This window comes from Ambystoma mexicanum, chromosome 5p (assembly GCF_040938575.1).
Source record: "Ambystoma mexicanum isolate Mex_15411 chromosome 5p, UKY_AmexF1_1, whole genome shotgun sequence".
Classification (NCBI taxonomy): Eukaryota; Metazoa; Chordata; class Amphibia; order Caudata; family Ambystomatidae; genus Ambystoma; species Ambystoma mexicanum.
The window spans coordinates 71,184,809-71,203,546 of NC_090930.1; the positions used below are offsets into that span (position 1 = coordinate 71,184,809).

The window sequence follows — 18,738 nt, forward strand, 5'->3', positions numbered from 1 at the left end:
CATGCTTGGAAATACCCCTATTTGCTTTTACCCTCTGGGTATTAAGCATGTTACAAATAACCAATTATAATAATTATAATTAACCAGTCTGACCCTGTCTCTTACTTTGCCTCCCTTTTCTCCTACGCCTTCCTCTTTCTCATTTCAATAAATATACTATTATGATTTCTTTAATATTTACATGCTCTCTTTGTCTATCTCCTCCTTCAACTTGTTCCCTCATGGCTGCTTTCATGCAGAATACCAGAAGAGCGGCGAGAACACGTCACAGAGCAGTGAGGTGACCGGGTTTCTGAAGCTGGGCTGGTCAGGCAAGCAACTTCCACAGGTAAGGGCTGGAACCATAGAAAGAGACAAGGAGCCATGATACATGGAAGTGGGTGTGTATGTGTGTGTGTTTTGTGTGTGTGTATGTGTGTGTATGTGTGTGTGTGCTTGGGTGTGTGCATATGTGTGTGTATTTTGTGTGTGTGTGTATTTGTGTGTGTGTTTTGTGTGTGTGTATGTGTGTGTGTGTGTTTTGTGTGTGTTTGTGTGTTTGTGTGTGTTTTGTGTGTGTATGTGTGTGTGTTTTGTGTGTGTGTATATATGTGTGTGTGTTTTTTGTATTTGTGTATGTGTGTGTGTTTTGTGTGTGTGTGTATGGGTGTGTGTTTTGTGTGTGTTTTGTGTGTGTGTGTATGTATGTGTGTATTTTGTGTGTGTGTGTATTTGTGTGTGTGTTTTGTGTGTGTGTATGTGTGTGTGTGTTTTGTGTGTGTTTGTGTGTTTGTGTGTGTTTTTTGTGTGTGTATTTGTGTGGGTTTTGTGTGTGTGTATATATGTGTGTGTGTTTTTTGTATTTGTGTATGTGTGTGTGTTTTGTGTGTGTGTGTGTATGGGTGTGTGTGTTTTGTGTGTGTGTTTTGTGTGTGTGTGTGTGTGTATGTATGTGTGTATTTTGTGTGTGTGTTTTGTGTGTGTGTATGTGTGTGTGTGTTTTGTGTGTGTGTTTTGTGTGTGTGTATATGTGTGTCTGTTTTGTGTGTATGTGTGTGTTTTGTGTGTGTATGTGTGTGTGTGTGTTTTGTGTGTGTGTGTGTATGCATGTATGTCTTTGACCTCTTATGGCCACTAGAGCCACAGCCACAGAGGACCCTGGATTGCCTTAGCACAGGATCTTCTTCTGGAGCAGCTGGCCATTGGACCAATCATGGGTAGAGGAGGGCGGTCTCTTGCCAAGTGAGGAATGGCTCCTGTAAGGAGCAGGGTAGACCTCAAACATTGTGGAAATTATGTGTACTCATCGTAGTTGTATGTCTATGCGTTGTCTCTAATTTCAGGATTTGCCGCTTTGGATAGGATCTACTCTAAGGTTTGGACCCTCTGTGGCAGTGGAGGTTTTCTAGAAAGTTCTGTTCCCGCAGTATGAACCTCAGAGGCGGCTTCATCTTGAGCACTGCGATCCAGTATGGAGGAGAATCTTGAAAAGGATAAAGACAGCTTCCAGAGTGTGAAGAGGGGTGGGTCAGCCTCACAAATCTATAAAGAGAGATGGGAGCTCTTACATGTGCCTATAAGAGAGAAGGGGACGTGAAGGTATAAATGGGATGAATACGAGAGAAGGACTTGCAGAGGAACATCTCCAGAACATATGAGGCTAAGAAGTAGCAGATTGAACTTCTCTACATGAAGGGCGCATAGTTTCCTTTTAGCAGGCGTGGAAGGGACAAAACAAATAGAAGAATTAAAAAAGGGACAGGGATAAATGTACTGACATCATAGATACACTGGAGTAAGGAAAGTGTGACATCGCAGATGCACTGGAGTAAGGAAAGTGTGACATCACAGATGCACTGGAGTAAGGAATGTGTGACAAAACAGATGCACTGGAGTAAAGAAAGTGTGTCATCACAGATGCACTGGAGTAAGGAAAGTGTGACATCGCAGATGCACTGGAGTAAGGAAAGTGTGACATCACAGATGCACTGGAGTAAGGAATGTGTGACAAAACAGATGCACTGGAGTAAAGAAAGTGTGTCATCACAGATGCACTGGAGTAAGGAAAGTGTGACATCACAGATGCACTGGAGTAAAGAAAATGTGACATCACAGATGCACTGGAGTAAGGAAAGTGTGACATCACAGATGCACTGGAGTAAGGAAAGTGTGACATCTCAGATGTACTGGAGTAAGGAAAGTGTGACATCACAGATGCACTGGAGTAAGGAAAGAGTGACATTGCAGATGCACTGGAGTAAGGAAAGTGTGACATCGCAGATGCACTGGAGTAAGGAAAGTGTGACATCACAGATGCACTGGAGTAAAGAAAGTGTGCCATCACAGATGCACTGGAGTAAGGAAAGTGTGACATCTCAGATGCACTGGAGTAAGGAAAGTGTGACATCACAGATGCACTGGAGTAAGGAAAGTGTGACATCTCAGATGCACTGGAGTAAGGAAAGTGTGACATCTCAGATGCACTGGAGTAAGGAAAGTGTGACATCACAGATGCACTGGAGTAAAGAAAATGTGACATCACAGATGCACTGGAGTAAGGAAAGTGTGACATCACAGATGCACTGGAGTAAGGAAAGTGTGACATCTCAGATGTACTGGAGTAAGGAAAGTGTGACATCACAGATGCACTGGAGTAAAGAAAATGTGACATCACAGATGCACTGGAGTAAGGAAAGTGTGGCATCATAGATGCACTGGAGTAAGGAAAGTGTGACATCAAAGATGCACTGGAGTAAAGAAAGTGTGTCATCATAGATGCACTGGAGTAAGGAAAGAGTGACATCACAGATGCACTGGAGTAAAGAAAATGTGACATCACAGATGCACTGGAGTAAGGAAAGAGTTACATCATGGAAAGTGTGACATCATAGATGCACTGGAGTAAGGAAAGTGTGACATCAAAGATGCACTGGAGTAGGGAAAGAGTGACATCATAGATGCACTGGAGTAAGGAAAGAGTGACATCATGGAAAGTGTGACATCATAGATGCACTGGAGTAAGATAAGTGTGACATCGCAGATGCACTAGAGTAGGGAAAGTGTGACATCACAGATGCACTGGAGTAAGGAAAGTGTGGCATCATAGATGCACTGGAGTAAGGAAAGTGTGACATCAAAGATGCACTGGAGTAGGGAAAGAGTGACATCATAGATGCACTGGAGTAAGGAAAGAGTGACATCATGGAAAGTGTGACATCATAGATGCACTGGAGTAAGATAAGTGTGACATCACAGATGCACTAGAGTAGGGAAAGTGTGACATCATAGATGCACTGGAGTAAGGAAAATGTGACATCAAAATAGAGAGAAAGATTGAACAGAGACTTCCAATGTGTAGCGGGATGGGGCAAAAGGTGACATTTAAGGGACATGGAATTCTTCAGATATCATTTTCAAGGCATCAGCAGGTAGTCCTTCTTCTCTTAGTGAGTGCTCATGCAGACATGTTATTGACGGATGAGACGATGTCATCTTCTAACGCCTCGCGTAGTTTGAGGAAATCTTCCAATCCCGAGATGAGGATTCCATAACCTTACTGTGTTGACTTGAAAGAAGACGTATGAGGGCCAGGGTAGACTTGATAGCAAATTGAGTCACCTCGATCCTCGTAGTTGTTTGGCGGGAGAGGAAGAACTTTAAGACATGTGACTGAATTGCTCGGGCAACTCAACTTCTGTCCGCGTTCGATGCTCGGCCACTGCGGCGCTGTGGTCATGAAAAGAGACCGAGAGGAATGTGGGGTTTAGAAAATGGGGCAAAACCCCATTCCTTCAAGTCCCTTGTAATTCACTTCCACCCTCCTCACCTGCTCTTAACCATACTGCTCTCGTTATTTATTTATTTTTTGGATCCCTTTTATGTTTTTTCTTGAATAATAAAGTTGGCCAATTTGTACTCTTTATTTTTATCCTCATTCCTCATTCACAACTTGATTTCTGAAGCAAGTGGCTTGGTGACAGCTTCCTCTACATCCTGCAATATTAGTCTGGTCTATTTGTAAAAGTATCAAGGACTTTGGTCCTCCTGATGATGTTTGAGGTCCTCCACCTCTAAATAATGCAGAGTTTCCTACAAGAAGAGTCATTTCCTGGCTCTCCCTGATTGCGCTGTTATTCCGTTCTCCTGGTCAGCGTAAAGTTGTTCTGTGTGTGTTATCAAACGATATCATGGAGTTGCCTTCTCCCCCTTACGGCGCTTCTATTATAATGTTCAGGGGATGCTTGGTCAATGTCTACAGGGCTATTAAAATGACAGATCTCTTAAGGGAGTTGCCCCCTTATCCTGTTCAGACAAAGCTTATTTAATTTTCGAAGTTAGAAAATGGGAGGCCATCCAAGGCGTTTCTGTCTTTTTCTGCTCTCAAGAGGCCTTTTCTATACATGAGGATGATTCAGAGTGTACGAATAAACACTATATAGTTCTAAAGTAGTCGACAGGATGTGTTTCGGCCATAGAGAGCAGTTGTAAAATGAATAGGCCTTCGTCAGGACAGTCAATTGGGATGGGATTGCATAGATCTCCGAAGGTGATTCCGTCCTCTTTCAATTTTTCAGTGAAGCTTCCTTCACATGTGTTGGCCAAGGTATAAGAATGGTTGACCCCCTCAACCTCCTTTTTAGGGTTTGGGTTTTACGTCAGGGAATGTTTATTCTATATCTCTGCAGCTTTGTAAGGTGTTTCTTGTCATCTCAGGTTCAAGCAAAGCTTGCGCTTTGTCTGCGGGAATATGTATACGAATTATAGAGATCCAAGCACATTCCTTTTCTCGTCTCCTGCTACAGTGAACCTCGTTTCATGTTTACAGGCTGATGGACCCAAATGGTGTAGCATCAAAGGTGTTTCTCGTTGTGTGTCATGCTCAGGAGAGGTTTGTTTCAAGTCTGTGTGATGAGTTATTATGGAGGATCTAGTGTGTTCCTGTCCTCTTTTCATGTTCAGTAGAAATGTTTTTCATGTTTTGGATCAGTGATCTCTTATGGAGACTTTTATCTTTTTCGGTTTTGTCCTGAGATACTAGAGTGATGATGCATCTAAAGTTTATCTGATCTCCTGTCATGTTCAGGGAATGCTTGATTCATAAGGTTTGAGACTAGTCTTTTTTTTTACCCAGCTTTGAGGCTCATGGTGTTAGCCAAGCATGGAGCCCTTTTTGATGTCACCATTTTAATTCACTCTAAAATCCTGCAGAGGGACTGATGGCAAAATCTGTGTAGACATCTCTTCTCTATAAAGGCAATGTGCGCTTCACTTGTCAATTACCTGGTGGAAGAAATGTATCTGTTACAAAAAGCTAACAGCCAACCATATGCATTAGCTTAATACAGGTTTAATCCATGCAAGACAGTTCATTTATTTGTTTGGTTTCAAGAACTTTGGTCTGGCTAACACAGTATTCCTCCTGCCTACCTTCCGCTGCCCACCCCTTTCACAGTGATATTGAGTCCCCTTGACTTAGGACGTCTTTACCATTAAGCATGTAGTACTTTTGCACAGGGCGTTGGAATATCTAAGTCACACACACCCTCCCCAGTCTTCAGGTGTATGCGTGCTCGCATGCTGATTCTGAAATCAGCATTGTCTTTTTGTTTCTCCACTGGGTGATGTGCACCCTGATAATCGCTTCCCATGACTTAAATATCACTGGACCCGTATGCTAGGTTACACCTGGATAAGTCAGAGGAGAGGGTGTCTCCCCACTCTTCAGGTGTATGCGTGCTTGCATGCTGATTCTGAAATCAGCATTGTCTTATTGTTTCTCCACAGGCTGATGAGCACCCTGATAATCGCTTCCCATGACTTAAATATCACTGGACCCGTATGCCAGGTTACGCCTGGATAAGTCAGAGGAGAGGGTGTCTCCCCAGTCTTCAGGTGTATGCATGCTTGCCTGCTGATTCTGAAATCAGCATTGTCTTATTGTTTCTCCACTGGGTGATGTGCACCCTGATAATCGCTTCCCATGACTTAAATATCACTGGACCCGTATGCTAGGGTACGCCTGGATAAGTCAGAGGAGAGGGTGTCTCCCAAGTCTTCAGGTTTATGCGTGCTCGCATGCTGATTCTGAAATCAGCATTGTCTTATTGTTTCTCCACTGGCTGATGTACACCCCTGATAATCGTTTCCCATGGTACGCTAGGTTACGCCTGGATAAGTGAGAGCTTCATTGTTTGGGGTGTTAAGTGCATGTTTTGGCATTTCTTTTTGTGTGTGGTTGTTACTGCATCCAGTGTGTGTTGTTGTGGAGTCCCTGGAGTTCTGTAAAAGGCACCGCCTTTCTGCAGGAACTGCTTCAATTTCTCCCCCTATGTCCTTCTGTCATCTCTCAGCTGTTCCCAATCCTAGCAGACATGGAATACCTTCTGGACCAGCACCTGCTCCTGACGATCAAATCAAGCGACAGCTACGAGTCATACGGTATGTGCGACGCCGCAGACATCTTGCAAAAGGATGGCACTGAGTATATACCTTTGGCTTGCTTGACCTGCATGTCTTTGGCCTCTTCCTGGAGTAACTTCGGTTAGTTTTGAGCCCATTACTGGAAGCAGTTTGGTTTGTTTTGAGCGTGTAACCGGGAGCAGTTTTAACCTTTTCCTGCAGCTAGTTACGTTTAGTTTTGGTCTTTTTCTTGAGATATGTGTGTTTGTTTTGGTCCTTTTCTTGAGCTAGTTGTGTTTGTCTTGTTCCTATTTCCGCAGCCACATTTTTGCTTTGGTTCTGTTCTTGCAGCCTCTTAGGATATTGAGTCTATTGCGGGAAACAGTTGGGTTGGTTTATAAACTTTTCGTCCTGTTTCTGCAGCCAGATTCGTTGGGTATATTCTTCCTGGTCCTGAATATGGCAGGGTTTGTTTTATTCGGTTTTTGTAAACAGTTATCTTGTTTTGGGTATATCATTTGAAGTACTTTCATTTTAATACTGCCTGTTGCTAGAAAGTAATTAGGCCTACTTTGGACCTGTTCCTGCATCCCTTGGGTTTGTTATGACCCTGCTTTCGAAGCAGGCTTGTTTCCTTTGAGCATTTTGCTGGAAACATTTGGGCATTTTGTTTAATCATCCCTGTTACTGGAGCAAGTAGGCCTGTTTTGATCCTGTTTCTGGAAGCATATGGGCCGATTTGGTTCTCTTCATGAAAGCTCTTGGGTTTATTTTAGTCATGTGCTTTGAAGCAGTTGGGTTTCCTTTATTTTTGTTTCTGCAGCCAGGTGCAGTTGTTTTCTTTCCTGTTCCTGTGAGTAATTGACTGTGTTGTCCTTTTCCTATAGCTACTTGGGTATGCTTTGAACCTGATCTTGAACTATGTGGGGTTGTTTTGGTTGTGTCTTTTGAGGTAGTTGGGTTTTATTTTAATTATTTCCCTGCTGTCAATTTGTTTCAGTGAGTGCCTGTAGGCAGGTGGGGTTGTTTGGTTCTTTTTCTGCAGTCAGGTGGGTTTGTTTTGTTTCTGTTCTTGTGAGTAATTGATTGTGTTGTCCTTTTCCTGTAGCTACTTGGGAATGCTTTGAACCTGATCGTGAACTATGTGGGGTTGTTTTTGTCCTGTCTCTTGAGGTAGTTGGGTTTTATTTTCGGTATTTCCCTGCTGTCAGTTTGTTTCAGCGAGTGCTGGTAAGCAGGCGCGGTTGTTTGGTTCTTTTTCTGCAGCCAGTTGTGTTTTGGAGCCTGCTCTGGGGAGCTGCTTTGTTTGATTTGAGCCTCTCCTTCCAGATGGCCCTTTCATTTGGGTTTCTTTCTAGAAGTTGGGATTGTTTTGAGGCTGTTCCTTGAAGCTGTTATGTTTCCTTTGGTCTAAACCTTGCAGGTGGCCATATCTTGCACTCTATTACACGTTTCCAGGGCTCTGATCACTAAAGAGTTGGCGCTGCTTCCAAACTGAGCTGTGATACTCAGGATTAAGTGATGTATGAAGTTTTAAGAACAAACCTTGAGTGGATTCTAGTGTCAATTTCTACAAAGGAACAAAAGTGTAGGACCTGAAACGTGTTTGTTTAAATTCTACCAGTCCTCAAAAGACATGTAAATAAGACTTTATTAACTGATATGTCTGGCTGAGTGTGTCAGTGTTGTGAGGGCCATTCTAACTGCTGACTCCAAAGGTTAAGCAGAAGTTGAGTCTTACATTCGAGAGTAATGTCAGCTTACTTGGAGGGATATTGCTTTGTCCCTCGGTGAATGTGGCATTACCATAAGCGTATGTGGGCGGGCTTGGCCATTAACGGCTCGCCAACCCGTTCCAAAGTGTCCCTGAGTGAAGCAAGGGTGCAAGCGCTGCAAGCCCTTAATGGCCTATCATCTCCCCGCCCCCTAAAAAACGAGCACCCCGGCACAGCACTACATCAAACCAAAGGTTCACCCTATTTGAGATGGCCGCCATGGATGTGACAGCGACTCGAAAGCGATTATCTTGTCGCTGTCTATGGCGGTTGAGTTGGTGGAGGATTGCGGCAGCTGGTGTCGCGGTTGGGGGAAGGATAGCTTCGGTAAGTGTGCTGACACAGGTGTAGATATGGGGAGGATGAGAGCAGGAATTTGGGTAGTGGTCGGAAATAAGACGAGCCAAGGCAGACAATAGAGCCATGGTGTGGGGAAGCCAGCAGCTCACCAAAAGTGGGTTTTTACTTCACACTTACGCCTGGCGTTGGAGGGAAAGGATTGGCAAGCTTCCCCAGGCTGGGTGTTAATGGTGTTCTGTTACCACATTTGCAACCTCTGGCGGACTGCCAGGACAAGTGATCTCCAGGATCCAGTGATCAAACCTTTTACTCATCTGAGATGTAAACAAAGAAATATTGAGTTAATAGAACTCTACCTTTTCATTGAACGAAAATGAATGTGGTCTTACAGGAGAAGCATCAGGCTAGAAAAAGGCATTCTACTGACACTGTAGAAATGCATGGAGCATTAAATGTATGTAGACGTGTGTTTATTAAATATGATTCAATAATAGAATATTAATTATATATTGACATATTATCCAATTAAAAAACTTATGAAATTCAGTGAAAAAACATTGTTAAAAGAGACGTTATGGTTACAAGTAAAACTGACAAACCTTAGAAATGTGTCAGTTATGGCAAGCTAAACAACAACTCCCACCACCACCGTGCACTACTAAGATTAACACCCAGCACATGAAAGATGACATCACAAATGTTTTCCAGACTTTTTTCCCACTGCGCTGTCCGCAGACACCGACCGATGTCCGCGGATACAACATGGCAACCGTTTCCAAACATATTACGCACCTCCTGCTTTTCACCATCCAATCAGTGGAACGTCCGATGTCCGCGGACATCACGCCAGACCCTGATTGGTCCAAGGGGCTGTCCCTGACCGAATAGGGAAGTGAGTCTGCCTAGTGGACCCAGACATCACAATTTTATTTATATCTACTTCTATCCACTTTTTAACCGTTAAAAAAAACTACTGGACGGATTTACACTAAACCTACAAAAGCAAACTTTTGGGAACAAGCCGCCACTCCTAGCGCAAATATGGTGAAAATCTGTCTAGCGGTTTGGGCTGTAGGCGTAAGCACATTTTGTTTTTCTATTGCGTCTGAAGGTATGCCCCTAAACACTCACTGCAGAAAAAATACAAACTGTTAGGCAATAAAACGCCAAGAGATTCTTGCAAGTTTTAATTATACAAAAAATAGGTATGCCAACAAAGAACTCTGCTGCCCAAGAGCGTTCTGCCCAAAAGGGTGCAAGCAGAAGCTTAAAAGGGGGCCCGTCATCATTCATATACAGTAAAAACCTGCGTGGCTGGTTGGTGCAACCCTATGCATGGTCAGCCTGCTCTGTAGGAGATGCCAGGCCATTGGCCCCAGCTCCGTCCGTCCGTCTTCCATCACATGGGGTCAGCTGGGCTCATCGTCTCCGGGGAACCAAGGTCAAAAAGACAATTAGTTGCTTTATTCTAACAGTGCTTCTCTATCATTACACAGGGCTCCTGGCGTGATCATAGGCTGGTAAAGGGGGAGTCTCGAGGTCACTCTGACCCGCACACATTTCACTCATCCCAGCTGCGTCATCTGGTGTCTAAGGCCTCCACCCTCACATTTGAGCTATAATTCATCCCTCCTGCACCTCGCATTACAAATCATGCCATTGTAAAGTGCAGATAAGGGACATTCTCTTAGATCTTTTATGGTTGGCTGGTTTATAGTCAGTGGCCTGGGGTCAGATGGTATCTCAGAATTCAGGGGTTTTGAGATTCGGGCAGTTGTAGGGGCTTTAACTCGCAGATGCTGGGTGGGGGTCAGAGGCTTGCTCTCGTCTGTTTGTGATAACACGTGCCACAAGGCGCCTAGCACTTTCTCGTGGCCTTGCAGGATACATTCTTTCCCATGGGTTCAATACTCTTGCAGTCAACACTGGCTGCAACTAACCCGTGCAATTCCATGAAGAAACTTGAGAAAATATGGCTTACGAAGGCCATCCTCTTTGCTCTGAGGGAAATCCTATGACAATGGAAGGTGGACAGTAGCGCGTCTGCGGGTGAATGTTTAGATGATTTTAGCGTGTTAACGCATTTAGAAAATCTATCTTACACACAACTTTTGCTATATATTTGCTATGTGTCTAGAATGGTATAGCGACTACTGGTAGACCAGAGAGAGACAGAGGTAGAGATACAGAGAGGGAGTACTGAAAGTGAGAATGTGAGAAATTGAAAATGGACAAGTCTGCAGGAGGCCAGAGTTAGGATTTCTACGGCTGCTCCCTTCTTCCCCTAACAAACCCATTCCCCTCTAATATCTCCCACCACCTTACACCACACACGCACAAATCCCACACAAACAGCTGCGTGCTGATGTGCTAACAGCTAGCAGGCCTAGCCGTAAGCACATCAGCACCAGTCGAGCTATGACTATGCTATCCTCTTTAGCCCTATCCTCTTTAGTCCTATCAACCCTCCACACACACACACACACACACACACACACACACACATCCCATGCTAACAGCTGCGGGTCGACGCAGGCCTAGCTGTTAGCACATCAGCACCAGTCGAGCTATGACTACGCTATCCTCTTTAGGCCTATCACCCCTCCACAAACACACACACACACATCCCACGCAAACAGCTGCGGGTCGAAGCAGGCCTAGCCGTTAGCACATCAGCACCAGTCGAGCTATGACTACGCTATCCTTTTTAGCCATATCACCCCTCCACACACAAACACACACACACACATCCCACGCAAACAGCTGCGGGTCGACGCAGGCCTAGCCATTAGCACATCAGCACCAGTCGAGCTATGACTACGCTATCCTCTTCAGACCTATCACCACTCCACACACACCAGTGGCTAACCAGACCCAACCGCTGTATACTGCCAAGTGCCTCCACCAAACGCATAGAAAGGACTCGGCAAGTCCACCCTGAATCTATCCACACTGCAGGTTCCACATCCACCTCTCCTACTAGTTCACCAATGACCATCTCAGCTTTTCTTACAGAGCCACGCACAGCGAAGCAATAACAGGAAGACACTATATAAGATCATTTTGCATCACAGTAGATGCCGCTCTAGATTACCCTATGCGTGATGTGAATTCCTTGTAGGAGCAGTACCCCAGCCCCACTGTATTGTCAAGTACCATGGCTGCCTTGATTGTTAGACAAGAAAAAGGATTCTTTTGGAACTCGGCCACCATGTTTGATTTGGCCAATGGATGTTGTCCAATCTTCAGTAGACCCCTATTTAAGTGAAGTATGAAACTGAAGTAATGCAGGTCTTTAAGGAGAACCTCCATCCTAGTTTAAAAGTAGATAGTGTGAGTTTCATCTGTGCTGTGCCTATGTTTCAATATACGCCGTCATGTTCATCTCATGTTATTGATTATGTCCTATGTGTGGACAGTACATTTTCCCTAGGAGTGTCTCTTTGCTCCATATATACAGTCCCCATATACCATTTTCCCTACTTGTGAGGCTGTTGCCCCAACTTGTGGGGCTACTGTACCGCAAATGCTCCCAGCTTCTGATGTGGTTCTAACTCCCTGCTGCTCTTCACAGGGGAGTGCTGCATCGCCATGCGTTCTATGCTCAGCAGTGTGCCGCAGCAGTTTGAGACCTTCCTCTCGCACCGTGGGGAGGAGACGGGCTCCATCCGCGGCTGCATGAAAGTGCACATCCCAAGGGACCGGCGTGGTACACGGGAGCGAATGTATGGTAAGTGGTGGTTTGTCCCAGTAGTGCTGCATTAATATATGCAATGCAAAATAGTTTGCCCAGGCTTTGCCGGGGTTCTCCTGGCTGCTGCAAAAGTGAGAAAGGATTCCTGCTCCTGGCGGAAATAATCACACGTCAGATACAACACGCTTGGCTTGGAAGCAAGACAGAGCAACACAGGGTCAACCCCCTGTCCTGTGCTTAGAGACTGGTCTCCGGTGTTAAGCGTGTAATAAAAGATGAATTAATGAATAGTCATCTGATATTTGAAGATAGCGATCACAGTTCACGTAACATGAGCACTTCCAGTATTGATGAATTTTGTTAGGGCTGGATATTTCAAAGGTTCAGAATGATCACACATGTTTGAAGATGTGTCGTGCTAGAGGTCTAGGTAAGTGCAGATGTGGCGGCTATGATTCATAACAGGTAAAATAGCTGACGTTGGAAATTCTCATCCACTGCCCTTTGCTAGAAAGTATTTTAAGGGGCAAAAATAATGAATTAAACTAAAGTCTCATGTTCCCCTTTGAGAAATCTACACATATTTTAGACCTATTGCTTGTAGATGATCTGCTCAACCTCAGCTTCAGTGAAGGCTCTGAAACTGGATCACACAACAAACTATTCAGAAAATTGATGGCAAAAATCCAACACATGGTTTGAGGATTTTTACTTGATTACAGATAGACAGAAATGTTAAAAGTGGTATCTACAAACCAGTTGAAGGCAACAAGATGATTATGTCAGAGGTCTGTACTGGTACTGACCTCCAATGATCTTTGTAAAATGTACTGTTCAAATTTGCAGGCCAGCTGTCAATAAAGCAACTACGGAAAGACGGGGATAGACCGAAAATTAAAACAACAGGTGTAATTAAGATGTCTGTAATGCAAGTGTGGGAACAAATTTAAGTAAATCGATAAGTGAATTGTATAAAGTTGAGAAGGGTCTGAGGATCCTGAATCCTGAACAGGCCTATTCAAAGTTACTTCTGGTTCAACAGTCGATGATGGGCAAAACTCTGGATCTGTGGTCAAAAAGGACTTGTACGTATCTGTTACCTGGGCCAGAGGCCATTGCATGGAATGCCTTTCCTTGTCATTGGCATTGTATATCTAATTCTTTGTGTTTTATTCATCATACAATACATTTTGTTCATCTTGTGTCTATGTGATTCATTCTGCCTTTCTGATGGCTTCTGTTATCTTTTGGTGCTTTCATGTTGAGTTTTAAGTAAGCTGGCTTGCAAACAGTGACCATTTTTCAAATATTATTTGATTAAATGTGCTTATGTTTGTCAAACGGTTGTTTCCTGCACCAAAGACATCATGCAAAAGGATCATGTATTTAACAATGGCCTAATCATTGTATTGTACAATGCTCCAGAGCTCAGTGGCAGGGTGAGGGCGCACTGGCCCCTCAATGACCTTGCATAATACTCAAGGTCATCACATTTCTTCCACCTTTCAAATCTTTATTTCGAAGGTTAGAAACCATCATAAAAGAGTATACACGCACCCGTGGAAGCCCCGTGAAGTCCCGCTTTGCCCTGAGTCGCTTTTCTGCCGCTTGCAAGCTGGATCACTGTCACTTGTTTTACAGCTATTGAAACGGACTGCAACATCCAGGAGCCTCCACTCTTGATTGGAAGGCGGGCTATAAGAAAAGGAACGCGCGCACCGCGCACGCGCACCCGTAGAAGCCCCGTGAAGTCCCGCTTTGCCCGGAGTCGCTTTTCTGCCGCTTGCAAGCTGGATCACTGTCACTTGTTTTACAGCTATTGAAACGGACTGCAACATCCAGGAGGTGAATTGTTTCACCACATTGACTTTTTTAAGTTATTTTAAAAGCGTATTTATACTCACACTTGCCTAATCTCTCTGTTTGTACAGCCTTCACTCTTGATTGGAAGGCGGGCTATAAGAACAGGAACGCGCGCGCACCGCGCGCGCGCACCCGTGGAAGGCCCGTGAAGTCCCACTTTGCCGCTTCGCCGCGGCGTCCGGGGCGATACGGGGTTGCCTGTTCTACCCACTCAGTTGGTAGCTCAGCTGAACCACTTTTAAAAGTGCCACTTTTTTTTTCATTCTTTTTCCACCAAGTGTGGCGTTTGTAGTGTGCGGATTCAAATGATTCGCAAACCCAGCGAACCATATCGTCTTACAACGGAGATGCCGTTTGATATACGCCAACGGATCATGTCAGAATCCCAGGCGCTCCCAGAGGAACGATCCTCTGCAAAGGCGGCAAAAAAGTTGTGTTCAACTCCTAAACAACTATTACCTAAAAATAAAATGAAAACAAAGGAAAAGCTGAAAACGCCCATTAAACACAATGCTGACATTCGGAACTATGGGTTTGGAGTGAAGAGTAAATCTGATGTAAGTCTTCTTCCTGCTGAATCTGTGCCTCTGGTTTTAGCATCAAATGAAGGTTTGCCGATTGACTCTGTAATGTGTATGGCTAAGGTTGGTTTACAAAGCACTATTGCTGATACTGCTGTATGTGTGCCAGCCGATTCCACAATGTGTTTAGCTAAAGATGCTGTGCCTATTTCAGATACTCCTATACATGCAGAAGGAAACATCAATTCACCAGAAATGCCTATTCCACTAACTGATAGTATGCTGCTAGAAAATGTTTCATCAGGTGACCCACTTTTAGGAGCCCCCAAAATGATTGACACTTTAAAAGAAATTACAAACATCTCAGATATCAACAATGTGAGTACCTCGTTTAGAGCAGTTGATTCTAATTTATCTAAATCTCCTGAGATGTTCAAACAAGCGGAAAGCAGCATATCTACGCTAGATGTTTCCTACATTCCACCAACCCCACGGAGGCTAAATAACGCCGCTCTGAGCTCTGAAAAAGTATTCAATTCTTCGAAATCTACAACGCTAACTCTAGAAGTTATGAACATCGCCCTTATGGCGCTTGCGAAACTTTTTGAAACTGTTGATGGTTCATTGAAGTATGTGGTTGAGAATATCAAAGCCATGGAAATAGATCAAAAGAAACGCAACTTAGTTGCGAACTCTAGGCACAATGACATAAATAAGAAATTGATCCACATTATTGATCATCAAAATGAAATAACACAGTTGTTGGCTCAGAAACAAGATGGAAATCTAAAAACCAACATGATAGGAGTTTGTGCTTCCACCCAAACAATTGAAGATCCTGACTGTGAAATCATAGAAGTGATTTGGGACTCACAAATACATCTCCCTTCTCATATGTCTAATTGCCAACAAAATGTCAAATCGGACATTCCGTTTGTTGAAGGTATTATAAAAGAAAAAATTGCAACAGTCACTTCCACTTATCAACACGCGAACTGCCCGCTCTTGCGAGGGGAACAAAAGTCAGATTGTGGACATAAATCCGAACCTATGTATTCTGTTTTTGACATGAAAGTGGCTATTGAAGCCATAATAAAGTCAAAAAAGAAGAACTGTAATAAACTTTTAGAACAAAAAAAAAGCCAAAAAATGAAAAAACTGCAAAGCAACCAGGAAACTCTTCTACTAAACAATTCATTAATACTCTTGCTAAAGCAAATATGAGATCGACAGCGGCTGCGAGTCTCATAATGAAAAAATATGTTGCCTTAGCTCATCTGAGGAAAAAAATAAACAAGCAGATTTTATTCAATCGTCAAAAGAAATTGCAGACCATCCCCCACTAGATGAACTCATTAAATTGGCTGAAAAACAGCAATCTGCACATGACAAAAACTCTGATGCGCTCTTGAATCCTATACCAGTCATCTCTGGTGATCAGAAAATGGATAATAATGAGGTTGGCAAAGACATAGCAGCGTCAAGAAATGCTTTAAGACACGAAATTGACTTATATCTTGAATCTCGGAAGTTTGAACCACCAATCTTTCCAATTATAACTAACGGCCCAGCTAAATGCTCCACTGTTACTCACTCTGACACCACGCTAAAAATGAGTGCAACAACAAATATCCCAGTAAAGCGAGTCTCGTTTGCTGATTTCGCTCCTTCTGGTGTTGAAAACAAGAGCCAAAACCACTCTAGTAACAATAATTTATTACAAACAGATCTGAATGAAATCAGAGATTCTATTGCGCGTTTGTGGCAACTCAATGCCAGATCACAGAAGGTATCTTCCCCAAAACAAGCTAATGAAAGACATTGGACAAGCTTGCAGTCTGTTCCAAATGTAAAGTCTTCTTCAGGCAAAACATCAATGCTATCTAACACCCGGATAGTAAAGGTGGAAAACAGACATTCTGTGACACTTTCATGTCAACAGGATTTAGGTTTGTCATATAACATGAATCGACAAAGCATCCTAAGACTTTTTGCCGACGTGAAATCATTACAAGAAATTCATTCACAAGATCTTGACCAAATTGAATTTCCAATAGCAGACGACAACAACACAGTTCTGATATGGTCCCGGTCATTAGTCATCCATAACATTATTTGGGCTGCGCGACAGGACTTGTATAACTTGGGATTTTTACTCACCCATAATGAAAACAATCAAGGACAAATTAAATCTTGCCTGAAACCAGCACTCAGTTCTCAATCTTGCACCTCAAGAAATCCTGCTGACCTTACAAAAATTATGTATAAAGCACAAAATCACATGACCAGAGTATAACTAGCTAGTAATGAAGAGTCTGTAGAGCTAGCTGTAGTGAGCTGGAACACACAAGGGTTTACTCATTTAATTAACAACAAGGAGAGCATATTGGGGGATTACGATCTAATTTTTTTGCAAGAAACATGGCTCTCCACCACACCAACGTGGAATAATTATGACGTGTTGCTCAATCCAGCTATAAAAGCAACCAGAGGCAGACCCATATCAGGATTGCTCACGGCTTCGAACTCTCTAGCAGGCATTCAGCTCTGTTCCACACCCTCGTCTAACGCATACATACAATGCTCTTAGGTCACTATCAGCTTGATTAAGATTGCATGCCTTAATATATATTGGAACCCTATAGGCATAACATCTGCTCAGTTTTTCAAAAATTTAACATCTGTTCTGGAGAATGCAATGTTGAAACATGAAACTATTCATTTGATCATTGCTGGCGATCTAAATTTACATCTTGTAAACAAGAAGAAAGTGAAAGATAATGAACGCGCAGTTATGTGGAACAAATGTATGAAATCCTGGGACTTAATCATGCTAAATGGTACGAGTACGGCTGATTCGCCTCCTCATGACACTTGGTTTAGGCAAAAACAATCAGCCATTATTGATTATATTTTTGTTTCGAGAAGTTTGTTTGCACATTCCAATGATTTTGCTGTCAAATTATCACAAAACAGCGATCATCGACCTCTGACCTTTAAGATCAACCTATGCCTTGCTTCAACTGTACCAAGACATGTATCCAAAGGTCAATATAAAATTAATAATTCTTTAAATCGACTCAAATGGTCAGATGAATCTTTGATTTCATATTATGACCATCTACAATCTTATAAAGCATCTGAGTCATCTTTTGAACCAAGCAAAATATCTCTGTTTAATCTGATGCAATTAAATGCTTCACAACAAAGCACCAATACCAAAATAAGTAAAATCTCTGATAGCATAGTTCGCACTCGGAAAGCACTATTCAGATCACAAAAAAGAGAAGCCCTGAAACTACCTTTACTTCTAAAAACACAGGCTTTGAAATCTATTAAGACCAGTTATAAAAATTGGTTGAAAGAATACAAAATCACCAAACATCAGAGCAATGGAGAACTCATGTTAACTCAAATTAAAAATAAAAACACGGCACAACTATGGCAACTGCTAAATTCAGTCACCACCTCGTCCAACTATCTTCACACATCAATGGTGTTTTAGAATCTGATTGGTGCCTACATTTTGAAAATTTGTATGCCGCTCCAACCGCAGATGATACTGTGCATATGATATCTACTCCGTTTTCTCTTGAATTCGACGAGGATGATATCTATTATTTTATCAACAAAGCCAGTATGTCCCGAGCCCCAGGCCCAGACGGTCTATCTAATGCCATCCTAAAAAAGAACATTGACTTATGGGCACCGATTCTATTCTCACTTTTCCAACTTATTGTCAGTCATCAAAAAATCCCGCCATCATGGACTCAATCGATCATTATTCACATTTTCAAAAAAGGCAACAGGCAAAATCCGTTGAGTTATCGTCCTATTGCCCTTCTTGATGTTTCAGGAAAAATAATTTGTAGGCTAATTTTACTAGAATTAAACAATTGGTCTCTACAGTTTAAACAAAGAGACCCCTTTCAAACTGGGTTTGTTTCGGGCATGGGCACTGCTGTTAATTTAACTATTGTCAATGCCATCAAATGTTCGTATGCCGTGCGGAAGCAACCACTTTACATAGCATTTGTGGACTTTCGCATGGCTTTCGATTCGGTGGACAGAGTGCTGCTAATTCGGAAATTGGTGCGATATGGCTGTCCAGAAAACTTGATAAGAATTGTGACACTATTACACTCCAACACTTCTGTACAAGTCAAACTAAATATGGAGGGTTTACTTTCCAAATCTATCTCGACTG

The 18,738-nt window shown here is 42.9% G+C and overlaps 1 protein-coding gene across 2 annotated transcripts in view; it reads left to right on the top strand.

Moving 5' to 3' along the window:
* The window catches only part of LOC138480740 (phosphatidylinositol 3,4,5-trisphosphate 5-phosphatase 2-like), a 767,550-nt gene that overhangs the window by 603,106 nt on the left and 145,706 nt on the right, over positions 1-18,738 (top strand). For both annotated transcript variants that reach the window (XM_069612470.1, XM_069612471.1), the window contains 3 exons: positions 240-328; positions 6,330-6,417; positions 12,028-12,183. In XM_069612470.1, the coding sequence (XP_069468571.1) occupies positions 240-328; positions 6,330-6,417; positions 12,028-12,183 (333 nt within the window). The remainder of the gene's footprint in view (positions 1-239; positions 329-6,329; positions 6,418-12,027; positions 12,184-18,738) is intronic.